The following is a 14,175-nucleotide window of genomic DNA, read 5'->3' as shown; positions in this document are numbered from 1 at the left end:
GCTTGCTCACTGCTTTTACTCTGCTGGATTTCTTTTAACTGATTTTAATGGAGCTGCAATTTCATGTAGGAGATAATTGGCAGAGTTATTTCTTCAGAACAAAAGTGAATCATTTGTTAACTAAAACTAATTTATAAAGTATTTACATAACAAAAAAATACCAATATAAAGAACAATTTTCCATCAGTGCCATATCTATAAAGGTACTTATTTCACTTCATTAATATTTAAAATTTTAAAAACCAGATTACAAACACATTACATATTTGTACTCAAGCCCTTGTAGGCAGAGTATTCATCAGCTTCTTGGAATGGAAATTTTAGTAACATTTGTTTTGAAAATTGTACTACTTCACTTTCCTAGAGTTAGTATTGATTGATAGGTTGCTTATAACTTTCCCCTCTAAATAGTTTGATGAATTGACATTATAGTACATTATTTGTACAAAATACATTATTTATCCTTTAGCGTTACATGAAGAGCATCAGATAATCATAACTTGAATTGATCTCTAAGACAAGTAAGCAATTTTAATCAGAGACTTAAATGAAGAAGAAAACTGGGGAATCAAAAAACTTTGTTCAGTTTTAATATTAGTTTTCCTGGTACATTATTCAAATGACAAGCAGCATTTGAACATGTTACCAGTATTTGAGATCTAGTCCCAAGAATTCAAAAATGAATTGCAAAAACCATTAATCTTATAAACAAAACAAAACCAGGAAATAGAAGCTTTATAATTCTATATAAAGATTTCAAAACTATCATTTCGTTTTCTTAATCTGTTTCTTTGAGTGTTAAAGTTTCCCTATCTAAAAATCATTCTACTTCTGTGGGGGCAGCCAGTAATAAGAAGAAATTAACTCTGCTGTTTCTTTCTTTTTCTCCCTCTCCGTATCTTCTGAAGATGATGGAGAATTATCCAAAATTTTCAGTTCTCAAGTTTATGAAAAATATTCCCTTTAGTCTCCCACTCTTACCTTCAAAATCCTCAACGTGAAGTATATTAGACTTCCCAGAATGTATACTGGAAATATGTGCTTCCATTTCCCAGAGTGTGTACTGGGAAGAGAGGGAGGCAGTCATTCAGAATACCTCTCCACCCCACCATTAGCTGCAAATCCTGATGCAGCAAACAATCATCTGGCTAAGAACAACGCAGAAGAAACAAGCACAACCTGATTTTCCTCCTTTCAGAGACACAAATTACAAATATAATTGCAACATGCCAAGAGTTTCTACCAGCCCAACAGGAAGGGAAAATAAATGTTGCCGTCAACGCCCCCAGACAAGCTTAATAAGGGAGCCCAGGAAAAGGTGAAGGAGAAGGTTTCTCTCCCCAATTGTGTCTGACTCTAGGGGGCAGTGTTGATCTCCATTTCTGGGCCAAGGGAGTCAGCATTGTCAAAGACATTTTCTGTGGCCAGCTGGCCAACAAGGGTATATGGCAAAGGTGATTTCAAACCTCCTCCAGTAGTGATAGAGGGAGAAACACACTATGAAGAAAATTTTAGACTCTAGGTAAGTGATGGCGAACCTTTTTGGTTCCCGTGCCAAAAGCAGGGGGAGCATGGGGGGGGGGGAATGGGCAGACATGCCATACCCATTATGCTATTCATGATATACCCCCCCCCCGCGCACATCCACGCACAACCAGTCCCCCCCCCCACACTTTTTGCACGTTTTTCACCCTCCCCAGGCTTTCTAGGAGCCTGGGGAGGGCAAAAACAGCCCCCCCCCCGCACCCCACAGACGCCCTCCGGAGGCCTCAGGAGCTTCTTTTATGCCTCCAGAGGTCGAAAAATGGACCTAGGGGGAACCCAGAAGTTCAGAAACTGTGACTTCCAATTTGTCCGTAGGGCCGATTTTCAACCTCCAAAGGCTTCAGGAGGCTTCCCTGAAGGCTCCGGAGGGGGAAAAACGGACCTACAGACAAACCGGAAGTTGCTTCCCGTTTGCTCATAGGGCCGTTTTTTGCCCTTCAGAGCTTTCAGGGAAGCCTCCTGAAGACCACTGAAGGTTCCGGAGGGCGAAAAATGGGTGTATGGGAAACCTGGAAGTTCAGGAATTGTGGTTTGCCGTAGGGCCATTTTTTTCAAGGAAGCCTCCTGAGGGCAAAAAACAGTCTCAAAAGAAGGCCGAAGTCAGCCCTCGCGTGCCCTAAGAAATGGCACCATGTGCCACCTGTGGCACACGTGCCATAGGTTTGCCATCCCGGCTCTAGGTTGTATAGAGGTTGTTTGCAATATTTAGTGCATTGGAAGGGGTTCCCTTTGTCCGAAGCTACTTGGGTAAAAAGTTGGAATGTAAAAGCTGCTAAGTTAGTAAAACAATTCCATGATAAGTTTTCCGAAAAGCTATAGCCCGCCCCCCCTTAGTGGGGAGGAGATTGTTAGTTGTGCTAATGTTAACCCCTACATCATTCTCTTTTCAGGAAATGCTTTTCTTCGGAAGAGAGGCCGCCTGTCAGGCCTACAGCCATGTTCCTCTTGGATCTTTGGCCTGCCACACTTTCTATTTTTCTATTATGCCGTTTCTATTGTGGGAAAATGGGATGGTACGAAGTTAAATTCAGATTTGGGTTTTCCCAGATGTGCCAAAATGGCTCTCTAATAAATTGGAACTTTGAGCAATACTTTTCCTTGGACTCTGATTTAATTTTGGATGCTATTTGGGACCCTGACACTATGAGCTTGAGACTAGAGGTGCTGCAGTGGAGTCACGACTCGAAGCTAGGCAGTCATTTTGGATTCCTGAAAATCCTACACCTTGCTAGGAGACAGTTTTAGTGGCCAAAAATGAAAGCAGACGTGGAAGACTATGTAAGGAGCTCTGCCACCTGTGCAGCAATGAAAATGAGACCAGGGAATCCCCCTGGCCTCCTCCAACAAATAGCAAGCCCCTGCAGGCCTTGGGAAGAAATAGAAATGGGTTTTATAGTTGAACTCCCAGAGAAGGGGGGGGACACAGTCATTTGGACAGTGACTGATTTATTTTCCAAACAAGCACATTTCATTGCTTGCTCCGGATTGCCATCTGTGAAGAAACTAGCTAAGCTGTTCATCAAACACATCTTGCACAGAATTCCCCACCGAATCATCTCGGATCAAGGGGTCCAGTTCACGGCCAAATTTTGGAGAGAGTTCCTGAGATCCGTTGGATCCACACAAGGATTTAGCTTGGCTTTTCATCAGAGTACTAATGGAGCGGTGGAGAGAACTAACTCCATGGTGGAACACTATATATGATGCTATGTGGATTAACCAACAAGAGAACTGGGCAGAGTTATTGCCCTTTGCAGAAGAGGCTTACAATAACGCCACACATAGCAGTACTGGACTGACCCGCTTCCAAGTTACTAGCAGCATGGCATTCATCCCCATGCCAGAACTAGGCGGGGAGCCCCCCTCCTCAATGACTTTGATGGAGTGGATGGAATCTGTGAATAGGGGCTGGGAGAATACTAAAAATGTGCTAGCAGACACCACTGAAGATTATAAAAAACAGGCAAACATTGTTCCCTTCAGCCCCCTTTCCGAGTGGGAGACAAAGTCAATATCAAAAGTTCATTTCAATACTTTGTTATATATCCTTTGCTGGCAATGGCAGAGGTCAAACGTTTTCTGTAAATCTTCACACAAGGTTGGCACACACTGTTGCTGATATGTTGGCCCACCCCTCCATGCAGATCTCCTCTGGAGCAGTGATGTTTTGGGGCTGTCGCTGGGCAACACAGACTTTCAGCTCCCTCCAAAGGTTTTCTATGAGGTTGAGATCTGGAGACTGGCTAGGCCACTCCAGGACCTTGAAATGCTTCTTACGAAGCCACTCCTTCGTTGCCCGGGCGGTGTGTTTGGGATCATTGTCATGCTGAAAGACCCAGTCAAGTTTCATCTTCAATGCCCTTGCTGATGGAAGGAGTTTTGCACTCAAAATCTCATGATTCATGGCCCCATTCATTCTTTCCTTCTTACCCGGATCAGTCGTCCTGGTCCCTTTGCAGAGAAACAGCCCCAAAACATGATGTTGCCACCCCCGTGCTTCACGGTAGGCGTCAGCCTCCGCTTTGCTACTTGCTTTCGGCTGCCATTGAAACGGGGGGGGGGGAGTCATGGTATTTGGGAAGGGAAGTTTTAAGTACAGGAGGGATTGTTAATAGGGAGTTTTGTTCTCACATTCTACTGCGCATGCTGGAGATAGTGGATGAGCCCGCCAAGGCCAACTGTCCTGCATACCAACATGAAGATGCTTTTTGAAGATGGAACCCACATGACACCTGAGGGTTGTGTGGATTGGACTATGGGATGGGGATACGGTGGGGGGAGGGAGAGGGTTGGGTCACATATTGATATCTATGGTTACGCATGCTTTTGCCTCAGACCTTGCTTTGCTTGGCTGCTATCTACTCATAACCAGTAAAAGTGCTCTTAATTCTGCAAAATGGAGTGAAGTGGTTTCTTTCTTGGTTGCTGAGGGGGGCTGGCTTGACGGTAGGTATGGTGTCCTTTGGATGCAACTCAGCATTCTCTCTCCTCCAAACACGACGAGTTGTGTTTTTACCAAACAGTTCTACTTTGGTTTCATCTGACCATATGACATCCTCCCAATCCTCTTCTGGATCATCCAAATGCTCTCTAGCAAACTTCAGACGGGGCCGGACATGTACTGGCTTAAGCAGGGGGACACGTCTGGCACTGCAGGACCTGAGTCCCTGGCGGCGTAGTGTGTTACTGATGGTTATAGCCTTTGTTATGTTGGTCCCAGCTCTCTGCAGGTCTAGGTCCCCCCGTGTGGTTCTGGGATTTTTGCTCACCGTTCTTGTGATCATTTTGACCCCACGGGGTGAGATCTTGCGTGGAGCCCCAGATCGAGGGAGATTATCAGTGGTCTTGTATGTCTTCCATTTTCTAATTATTGCTCCCACAGTTTATTTCTTCACACCAAGCTGCTTGCCTATTGCAGATTCAGTCTTCCCGGCCTAGTGCAGGTCTACAATTTTGTTTCTGGTGTCCTTCTACAGCTCTTTGGTCTTCACCATAGTGGAGTTTGGAGTGTGACTATTTGAGGTTGTGCACAGGTGTCTTTTATACTGCTAACAGTTCAAACAGGTGCCATTAATGCAGGTAACGAGTGGAGGACAGAGGAGCCTCTTAAAGAAGAAGTTACAGGTCTGTGAGAGCCAGAAATCTTGCTTGTTTGTAGGTGACCAAATACTTATTTTCCACCATAATTTGCAAAAAAATTCTTTCCAAATCAGAGAATGTGATTGTCTGGATTTGTTTTCTCATTTTGTCTCTCATAGTTGAGGTCTACCTATGATGTCAATTACAGGCCTCTCACATCTTTTTAAGTGGGAGAACTTGCACAATTGGTGGCTGACTAAATACTTTTTTGCCCCACTGTATATACCGCTAAGATTACCTAGAAAGAAATTGGGACCTAAGTTCTTAGGCCCATTCCCAATAGTGAAAGTATTCAATCAATCCAGTGACAGTCCAGCTCAATCTCCCCCACATTTTAGGGGAAATATATCCTGTGTTTCTTTGTAGTCTACTGAAACCAGCCCTGGGGTCTAGGTTACGACCTAGGGCCCAGGTCCCACCTCCACCTATAGTTGTGCAAGGGGAAACCCACTATGAGGTTAAGAAGATTCTAGACTCTAGATTACAGAGGGGACAATTACAATACTTAATACACTGGAAAGGATAAGCCACATGTGTAAAAATCTGGAATGTGAACGCAGATAGTCTAGTTAAGCAATTCCATGACCAACACCCAGATAAGCCAAAGGGTCCCCCCGGGGGGTGGAGGTGGTTAGGTACCTGATTAACCCCATTTTACTTTCGTTACAGGACATGCTCTTCTGTCAAGGGGGGGGGGGTAGCCTGTCAGGCTTGGAAGCCATCGGATTATATGGCCTCAAGCCTCCCACATATTCAAACATAGTTACTATGGGAAACTGGGAGGGGGCGGTATGGAGTGTAGGAGATGTGTAGCCAAAATAACATTCCTTCTCAGAAAGTCAAGGTCACCTCATCCCTGCACCTGGACAGATGTGGGAGGAATCTTCATTCACAGCAGTGACTGACTGGACCATTCGAAGGACTTGTGGGTGTTGGGGCTTGAACTTTCAACTGGGTGGGGAAAACCTGGAAGCTTTTAGATTTGGATTTTCCCAGATGTGCCAACATGGCTCTTCTCATAAATTGGTGTTTTGAAGAACTTATTGCCTCAAGCTGTTATTTCATAGAGGATGCTATTTGGAACCCTGACACCCTTTTTCACTGACAGAGCGCTGGAGGCACCACAGGCGCCCCCAACATGAGTGATGTCGAGGTGGCCACGCCCACCCTGGCCATGCCCTCTCCGCCCCACCCCCAGGTCAAACACAACCCTGATGAGGCACTCAATGAAATCGAGTTTGATACCTGTGCCCTAACGGCTGTAATATTTTTGGCTTTAGTTTTTTCATTAAGGCTATGCTATGCTTCAGATTAATTTCCAAATATAGTTGGTGCGTCAGAGCATGCAGGGATACAAATGTATCATTTGTCTGCCACTCTTTAAAGAGTTGCATTTTTTCTCAGGATCGCATGATACCTACAGATTGCAAGCAAAATCCCATCTGTCTATAAAGTTACAGACAGGTTCTATGTCACAACCCTGCATATCAATACAAGCTACCATTGTGAAGGTAATAGAGTGTCAGATGTCAGAAGTACTGTACTTTTCGGACTATAAGACACACCTTTCTACACCCAGAGGGTGAAAATCTGGAGGTGAAAATCTTATACTCTGAATGTGGCCCCGCCCCCCTGCTCCGGCGCATTTTTGGGTGGTTCCAGGCGGCGGGGATCCTCACTTCCACATGGAGCCTGATTCCTGAAGTGGGCCAGGGAATTGCATTGAAAGCCTTTTGAACGCCGCGTCAGAAGCCCCTCAGAAGCGTTCTCAGCCCGAAACAAAGCGGCGGTGAGGAAGGAGTCTGGTGGCTGCAGCAGAAGTGGTGGCGGCAGCTGAAGCACAATCCCGGGTAGCCGCCTCCAGCTCCCCCTTCCCTGAGCATGTCCTATTGCTGCTGGCGCAGCTTTTGGTGAATCCGGCTTGTTGGCGGTGCTCTTGCCATCACTGCTGCTCCTGCTGCCACTGGAGAGCAGCAACAATGATAAGAGCCCCACCACTGAGCTGGATTCACCAAAAGCAGCACCAGCAGCAACAGGACATGCTTGGGGAAGGGAGGGGCGGAGCTGACTGCCCAGCATTGTGCTTCAGCCGCCGTCACCGCTTCTGCTGCAGCCACCAGACTCCTTCCTCACTGCCGCTTTGTTTTGGGCTGAGAAATAACGCCTCTGAGGGGCTATCCCCAGGTGGCACCTGAGGCCGCCTCACCTCCTTCTGACCCCCGCGGAAAAAAGAGCAGCTGATAGTCCACATAACACCTGATGTATAAATGATAATAATGTTGGCAGCCCGTAAGGAAAACATGTACAAATGTTTTATCATTGGCAAGGTTGGCCAAAATGTTCCCCAATAGATCGGCAAACGTTGGGGATGTAATCATGAACAAGGGACATTCTACTATATGTGGTGGACCTGCCCAAAAGCTAAGAAATATTGGATGGAAATGTTAAAATGGTTAGAAGAAATAATGGAACAAAAAATATACATGGAACCAGAACTGTTTCTTCCGAGGATTATAAAGGGAAACCTCAGCAAAGAAATTCAATATATCATACTCCATAAAATAACCATAGCCAGAATTACTTCTGCTCATAATTGAAAACAAGAAAACATTCCTTCGAACGCAATAATAAAAAAGGTGCTCGATTGTGTAGAAATTGATAAATTAACCATGGAATTAAAAGACAGAGAGGAAACAGAATACTCTAAGATCTGAAATAGGTGGTACAATTGGCCAGAAACTAAATACAAAATTAATAGAAAAGAGTACCTAGGAATAATAGTAAAGTGAAAAACTGTATATACCTGTAAACATAGCAAATAACACTAAAAGTTAAAAGGTGTGTGTGTTTGTGTGTGTGTTTGTGTACACATACATACATATTTGTTTTCTGAGGTTTTCACGGGTGTTAGTATGTAGGTCTTTATTTTACGCAGGAGAAAACCCGAATAACCAAAGACAGACAGACAGACATACATACATACATACATATATATGTAATGTATAACATGTAATGTGTAAAAGACCATAAAACTGAAACATTTGTAAATAGAATGGATACAAGTATCAGAACGCTGTAAAGATTGGAAATGCTGTTTTAAAGTTTAAAAAGTTGAATAAAAATTATTTACTAAAAGAAAAATAAGTTATGTAAGCCACTTTCAGTCTGGTTGATTAATGTCAGATGGAAGACACATTTTAAAAATAAATAAAATAAGTCAGAAAGTTAAACATTGTGTTTTATTTCAACTATATAATTAGGACTTTTTGTGTGCGTGAATTTGTCAGTGTTCAGCAACCATATGGCCAAATCAAGGTAATTTTCTAACCAAAGTGATGTCCCATTGTCCTAGGACTAAAAAAAGGGGACAAACATTCATTTAGCTTTGTGCCTAAGGTCTGAAAATCAGGTCCCCCCATCTCCTAGTTCAGTGTTTTACCCACTAGTTCTCATAACAAACAGAAACACTATTTAATTAAGAAACTGAAAGAAGTTAAAATTGCAATGATGCAAAAATACAAACATAAATACTTGATTTTTTAAAATTATAATTGCAAGTATTAGAAATATTACATGAGAAAATTGCTACAATTACATCTAATTCTCTAAAAGTCCATCCATGCATGAATTCAATTATATTTATCTTGTAGTTTACAAAGTTACAGAAATAATGGAAACCATAAATCACTTCACACTCCACTCTGCCCAAATAAAAATGTAAGCAACATACATTGGAACTTGATGCAGGAGACTACGCAATTTGACTTGTTTGTAGAGTTTCCTTTTATTGGTTCATAGCCATTTCCCTTTTAAAAAAAATGTATCCTGTAGATGTCAAGAAGCAGAAACAACTCAACCATCTGAAATTTCCTGTCACAAAACAATTGTATGAATATGTAACACATAAAATAATTAAATACAAGGCTCAATTTTACACTATGATTTAACAAATGTTTATTTAAAATTGTTAAGCATTCCGCATTTCTTCTTCTATTTTGGGTTTGGATCTATACTATTATTTCTGCCAAAGTCAACAGCTTTTTCTAAATAAAGTCATTCCTGTGGTTCTTAGAATTTAAACCTCTGATATCTGTGATATTCTACAATGTTGTTGTTTAAAATGGTCATTTATTAGTGTTATTACAAATTATAATTGCAAAGGTAAAAATGAATACATATGATAAAAATACAGATAGATTATATATAAATAAAACCAGTAATAAAGAACAAATAGTTAAATCAAACTTTGACTCATAATCCTATGCAAGTTTTCCCAGACAACTGTGAAGTCAAAACCAGCGGATATAGAAAAGTCTACACACCCCTGTGAAAATGCATGTTTGAGATCAAGACCACTTAAGAATGGTTTCCATCTTTAATATGAATATTATATAAGCTATGTCAGGGCTCCAAATAGCATCCTCAAGAAAATAAGAATCTGAGTTCCTCAAAGTTCCAATTTATTAGAAGAGCCATGCTGGCACATCTGGGAAACCCGAATTCCCCACCTAGTTGAAAGTCCAAGACCCTGTCCCAGCACCCACATGTCCATCACATGGTCCAATCAGTCACTGTCCCAAAAGAGATTCCTCCCAATGATGTCCCTCCAGGTGCTGGGGTAAGTCTCCTTGAGTCTCTGAGAAGGAATGTTATTATGACTACAGACCTCCCATGCTCTACACCAGGGCTAGTCAACCTTTTTATACCTACCGCCCACTTTTGTATCTCTGTTAGTAGTAAAATTTTCTAACCGCCCACAGGTTCCACAGTAATGGTGATTTATAAAGTAGGGAAGTCAATTAAATTAAAAAAAGGAAAGGGCTTCACTATGGAACAAAACCTCTACCGCCCACCATGAAAGCTGGAACGCCCACAAGTGGGCGGTAGGAACCAGGTTGACTATCTCCCCTCCCAGGCTTGTGGTCCACTGTAAAAAATGCCCTCCAAGCTACACAATTCAATTGAAAAACAAACCAAAAAATTTAGGAGGAGAAAATAAACACTAAAAAAAAATGGTGGCATAAAGGCTTTGTGCCAAAATTGACTGATAGGTGGAACTGTTCGTAATTCCCTCCACCTTGACTAAAGGCCCAGTTCCAGCTGAAGAAAAACAATCCTAAAGCAAAATGCTGCCACCACATTTCACGGTGCCATTTCACTTGATGGCCATCTAGGCCTGAACATGGTTAGCCTTAGATCTGACCTAGAGCCGTGATGGTGAACGTATGGCACGCGTGCCACAGGAGGCATGTGGAGCCATTTGTCATGGCACGCGAGGCATTGTCCTGTCAGCTGGTCAGCACACATGCAGGAAAACCGGCCCTACAGGAAAACCAGAAGTTTGGGAAGGTACTTCTGGGTTGCTTGTAGGGCCGGTTTTAGGCCTCCGGAGCATTCATGGAAGTGACTTCCGGTTTGCCTGTAGCGCTGGTTTTTCATGCTCCAGAGGCTTCAGGGAAGCTCCAAAAGCCTCCAGAGGACCTTGGGGGGGGGGGGGGGGGTTTTCATCCTCCCCAGCTCCTATAAAGCCTCTGGAGCCTGGGGAGGGCAAAAAAAGCACGCCAAAAATGAGTGGGAGTGCTGGTCGTGTGCACATGTGTCCTGGCGTTGTGTGCATAGCATTATGGGTGTGGCATGCCCATGCATGACGCCCCTGCACTCCCCCCCCCCGCTTTTGGCATGCGAGCCAAAAAGGTTCATCATCACTGCCCTAGAACCAGCGAGAGACGCCCCCTCCCCCTGGGTGTGCGCACAGGAGATGGTGTGCATTGGCGTCCTGGGTGAAAGGAAGTGCTCAGAACGCAGTCCGCCTGCAGAGCAAGATGGTCCCCAAGGACACCAGGCTCCACATATGTGCACCGCCTCCTGTGCGCTTGCCATGGGGTGGGGGCAGGACACGGCGGGAGTGGCCCCTCACTGCTCCAGCCGGCCTCGCAGATCTAAGGCTGACCATATTCTGGCACCGGATGGCTGCCAGGTTGTAGATCAGTGCCTGGTCAGCCTGGGTCAGGCCAAACGCTACAGGCCGGTCCTTCACTGTTTCCAGGGTGACCAGATCTCCACAGGCCAGATCTAACCACATCTTGAGTTTGGCACCCATGCCTCAGAAATTGAAGTAATATGCTAATCTTTATGTCTCTATTGTCTATACCTCTTAGGAATACATGTCTTTGAGAATTTTGGGAAAAAATGGGTAAAATGCAAGATATCAAAGATGCATTTACTTTAATTCCTGCACTAAGCAGAAAGTTGGATTTGCTAATACCATGTGACCACTTCCAACTCTAGTTTTTTAGCTACATTAGAATCAGCGATAAAACTGTTGATCACAACATATGAATAAGTGGTTTCCCATCTCCTTTTCAGACAAATTATTAAGGGAGCCCTCAACTTACAACCACAATTGAGCCCAAAATTTCTGTTGCTAAGTGAGATATTTGTTAAGTGAGTTTTGCCCCATTTTACCCTTTTTTTTGCCACAGTTATGGTAAATGAATAATTGGTTGTTAAATTAGCAACTCAGTTGTTAAGTGAATCTGGTTTCCCCATTGACTTTTCTTGTTAGAAAATGATCACACGATCCTGGAATCTTTTAATTAAAAAGAGCCAGTTGTCAAGCATCCAAATGTAAACAATGTAACCATGGGAACGCTGCAACTGTTATGTGAAAAATGATCATGTGTAACTTCAAATAGTCACTAAACAAACTGTTATAAGTCGAGGACTACCTTTTTAACAAATATAGACTCTATACATTTATACTACTTAATTCAGAATATATAAATTATATATTCCCGATTATTTTTATGGTATTATTCCTGTTATCATTTCATGTTAAATGAATTAGTTCAAATCCACAATTTCACCCTAACTTCTTAATTTCATATACTACTAAACAAATGTAACACTGTAAGAGAAAATTAGTACGCGTATAAAAGTTGTGAAATTTAAAGAGTGACAGGTATTTATCATCAGCCACTTTGGTGGTATTGGTGAGTGTGCTGGGTGAGCGTGCTGGCGTAGAGACACCAGGATGAGACACGGGTTCTAGTCCTGCGCTGGGCGTGGAAGCTGCCTTGGGGATCTTGGTGGAATTCCAATTCCCCCCCCCCCTTTTCTCTCTCTCTCTCTCTCTCCAACCAGCACAACAACTCACAGGTCTTTTTATTAGGGAGAAAATGGGAATAGGAAGGGGAATTGTTATATGTTTGACACCTGGAGTTTCTGATGAAATAATAAAGGCAGGATTTTTTTTAAAAAACCCAAATAATCCAACATATCAGCATGTACAAAATATACAAAATATTGAAATATATTACAGATTGTGGGGGGGGGGGGACTGCAAAAAGTGTATATATATATATATATATATATATATATATATATATATATATATATATATATATATATATATATATATATATATATATATTCAAGGACAGCCCACAGTGGAGGAAACCGAAGGGAACTCGGATTTATGGGTATAAAAAGCACATTATCTCGTCGCCCGCACCAACTTGGTCGTGTTGACGCTACTTCCCCTTAATTTCCACCGGGGAGAGCCGAGCGAAGTCTCCGCTGATGAAACTTAACAGGAGGCGGAGTGGAAGCCCGGGGAGAGAGAGGGAGAGGGAGAGAGGGAGGGGGAGAGGGAGAGGGAGGGGGAGGGGGAGGGAGAGGGGGACGAGGCAGAAACCCCTCGCGGGGAAGGAGGGGCGTGCTGTGGCGGGGGAAGCGGCGAGAGGGGGGAGGAGGACGCCGTCCAGCGTCCCGCCTGCCACGGGCTCCCTCGGCGGAGGGAAAGGCCCTGCGGAGCCAGCCGAGAGGCGCCCGAGGCTCCCGAGGCCGAAAGAGGAAGGAGGGAGAGGGAGGAGGAGGAGGAGGAGGAGGAGGGAGGGGACCCGCCCAGCGCTGGCGCCGCCGTACCTCGCGAGCGATCAGGTTGAGGGCCTCGTCCTCGGCCGTGGGCCTCTCCCGGGCGGGGATCCTCTTGCGCCCCGCGCTGCTCCCTGGCGGCGGCGTCCCCGTCCCCGTCCCCGCGGTCTCCATCGCAGCCGGTCAGCTCCGCTCCTCCCTCCTTGGGCGTAGCAGCAGCAGCGGCAGCGGCAGCAGCAGGGAGGGGGGGGGGGGAGATCGGAGGCGCCGCGCAGGCGCGCAGAGGGTCCGGGCGGCGGAGGGCGTGGCGCCGCCGCCGAGGAAGCTCCGCAAAAGGCGGTGCGAAGCGCCCGAAGAAGGTTCTTCGCCTCCCAGGCAGGGAGGGGAGCGGAGCGCCGATGCGGGAGGGTCCTCGATTGAGGGTCCCTTCGGGGGATCCTCTTTTTTTTTAACCCTCTGCGAATCGGGACCAACAACGCGCATCAAGAGTTCCGCCCCCGAAACTTAAGGCTCCGGCGAGGCTTCCATGAAGATCCTCCGCCTGGACGGATTTACGGTTGCCCCGAGGATGCTTTTCCCCCCTTGAAGACGTTTCGCTTCCCATCCAAGAAGCACCTTCAGTTCCGACTGAACCGGTGAGGAGTGTTTCGCACCCTCCGCAGTTACGTGGCCCTTAGCACCGAAGGGTTCAGCTCCCCGGGAGAGGTTGAGGCCACTCGGGGGCCTATTTATATCTTCAGGATAATAACCTGAACCAAATAGTGCAGATAGGTGGTGTGGGACCTTCCTAGAATTGGACCGAAAGGCCCGTGTGGTGCCCAGGAGAGAGAGAGAGAACAGGGCGTCATATTCCCACCCCCCCCTCCTCCGTTGAAAGGGGGCCCGTTTAACACAGGCGGGGACCCCCTCTTACCCCACTTCCACGCCAGCGAAACCCCCTCTGGACAAAGGAATCCTGGTTGCCCTTTGGAAAGCGCCTTCGGGAGCCCCATTAGTAGTTGCACCAAGAAGAAATCTGGCCAAGGCACAGAAATGATGCCTTCCTTGCATGTCATCTAGCCATCATCCCTCTTTTTGCAGCCTGGATAAGGTTACCTTATATATTACCTTATATAT

General features: G+C 45.0%; 1 protein-coding gene across 4 annotated transcripts in view; it reads right to left on the bottom strand.

Annotated features, from left to right (window-relative positions):
• The window catches only part of LRRFIP1 (LRR binding FLII interacting protein 1), an 82,527-nt gene extending 69,205 nt beyond the window's left edge, over positions 1-13,322 (bottom strand). For 2 of the 4 annotated variants that reach the window (XM_032210547.1, XM_032210557.1), the window contains exon 1: positions 13,111-13,320. In XM_032210547.1, the coding sequence (XP_032066438.1) occupies positions 13,111-13,233 (123 nt within the window). In that variant the 5' untranslated portion in view covers positions 13,234-13,320. Of the gene's footprint in view, positions 1-13,110 lie in introns of all 4 variants that reach the window. The other 2 variants (XM_032210565.1, XM_032210539.1) reach the window with 2 other exon arrangements.
• Between the last annotated feature and the right edge of the window lie 853 nt (positions 13,323-14,175).

Source organism: Thamnophis elegans, chromosome 1 (genome assembly GCF_009769535.1).
Source record: "Thamnophis elegans isolate rThaEle1 chromosome 1, rThaEle1.pri, whole genome shotgun sequence".
Taxonomy (NCBI): domain Eukaryota; kingdom Metazoa; phylum Chordata; class Lepidosauria; order Squamata; family Colubridae; genus Thamnophis; species Thamnophis elegans.
The sequence above is the reverse complement of the archived record's forward strand: the minus strand, read 5'-3'. Positions and strand labels throughout refer to the sequence as shown.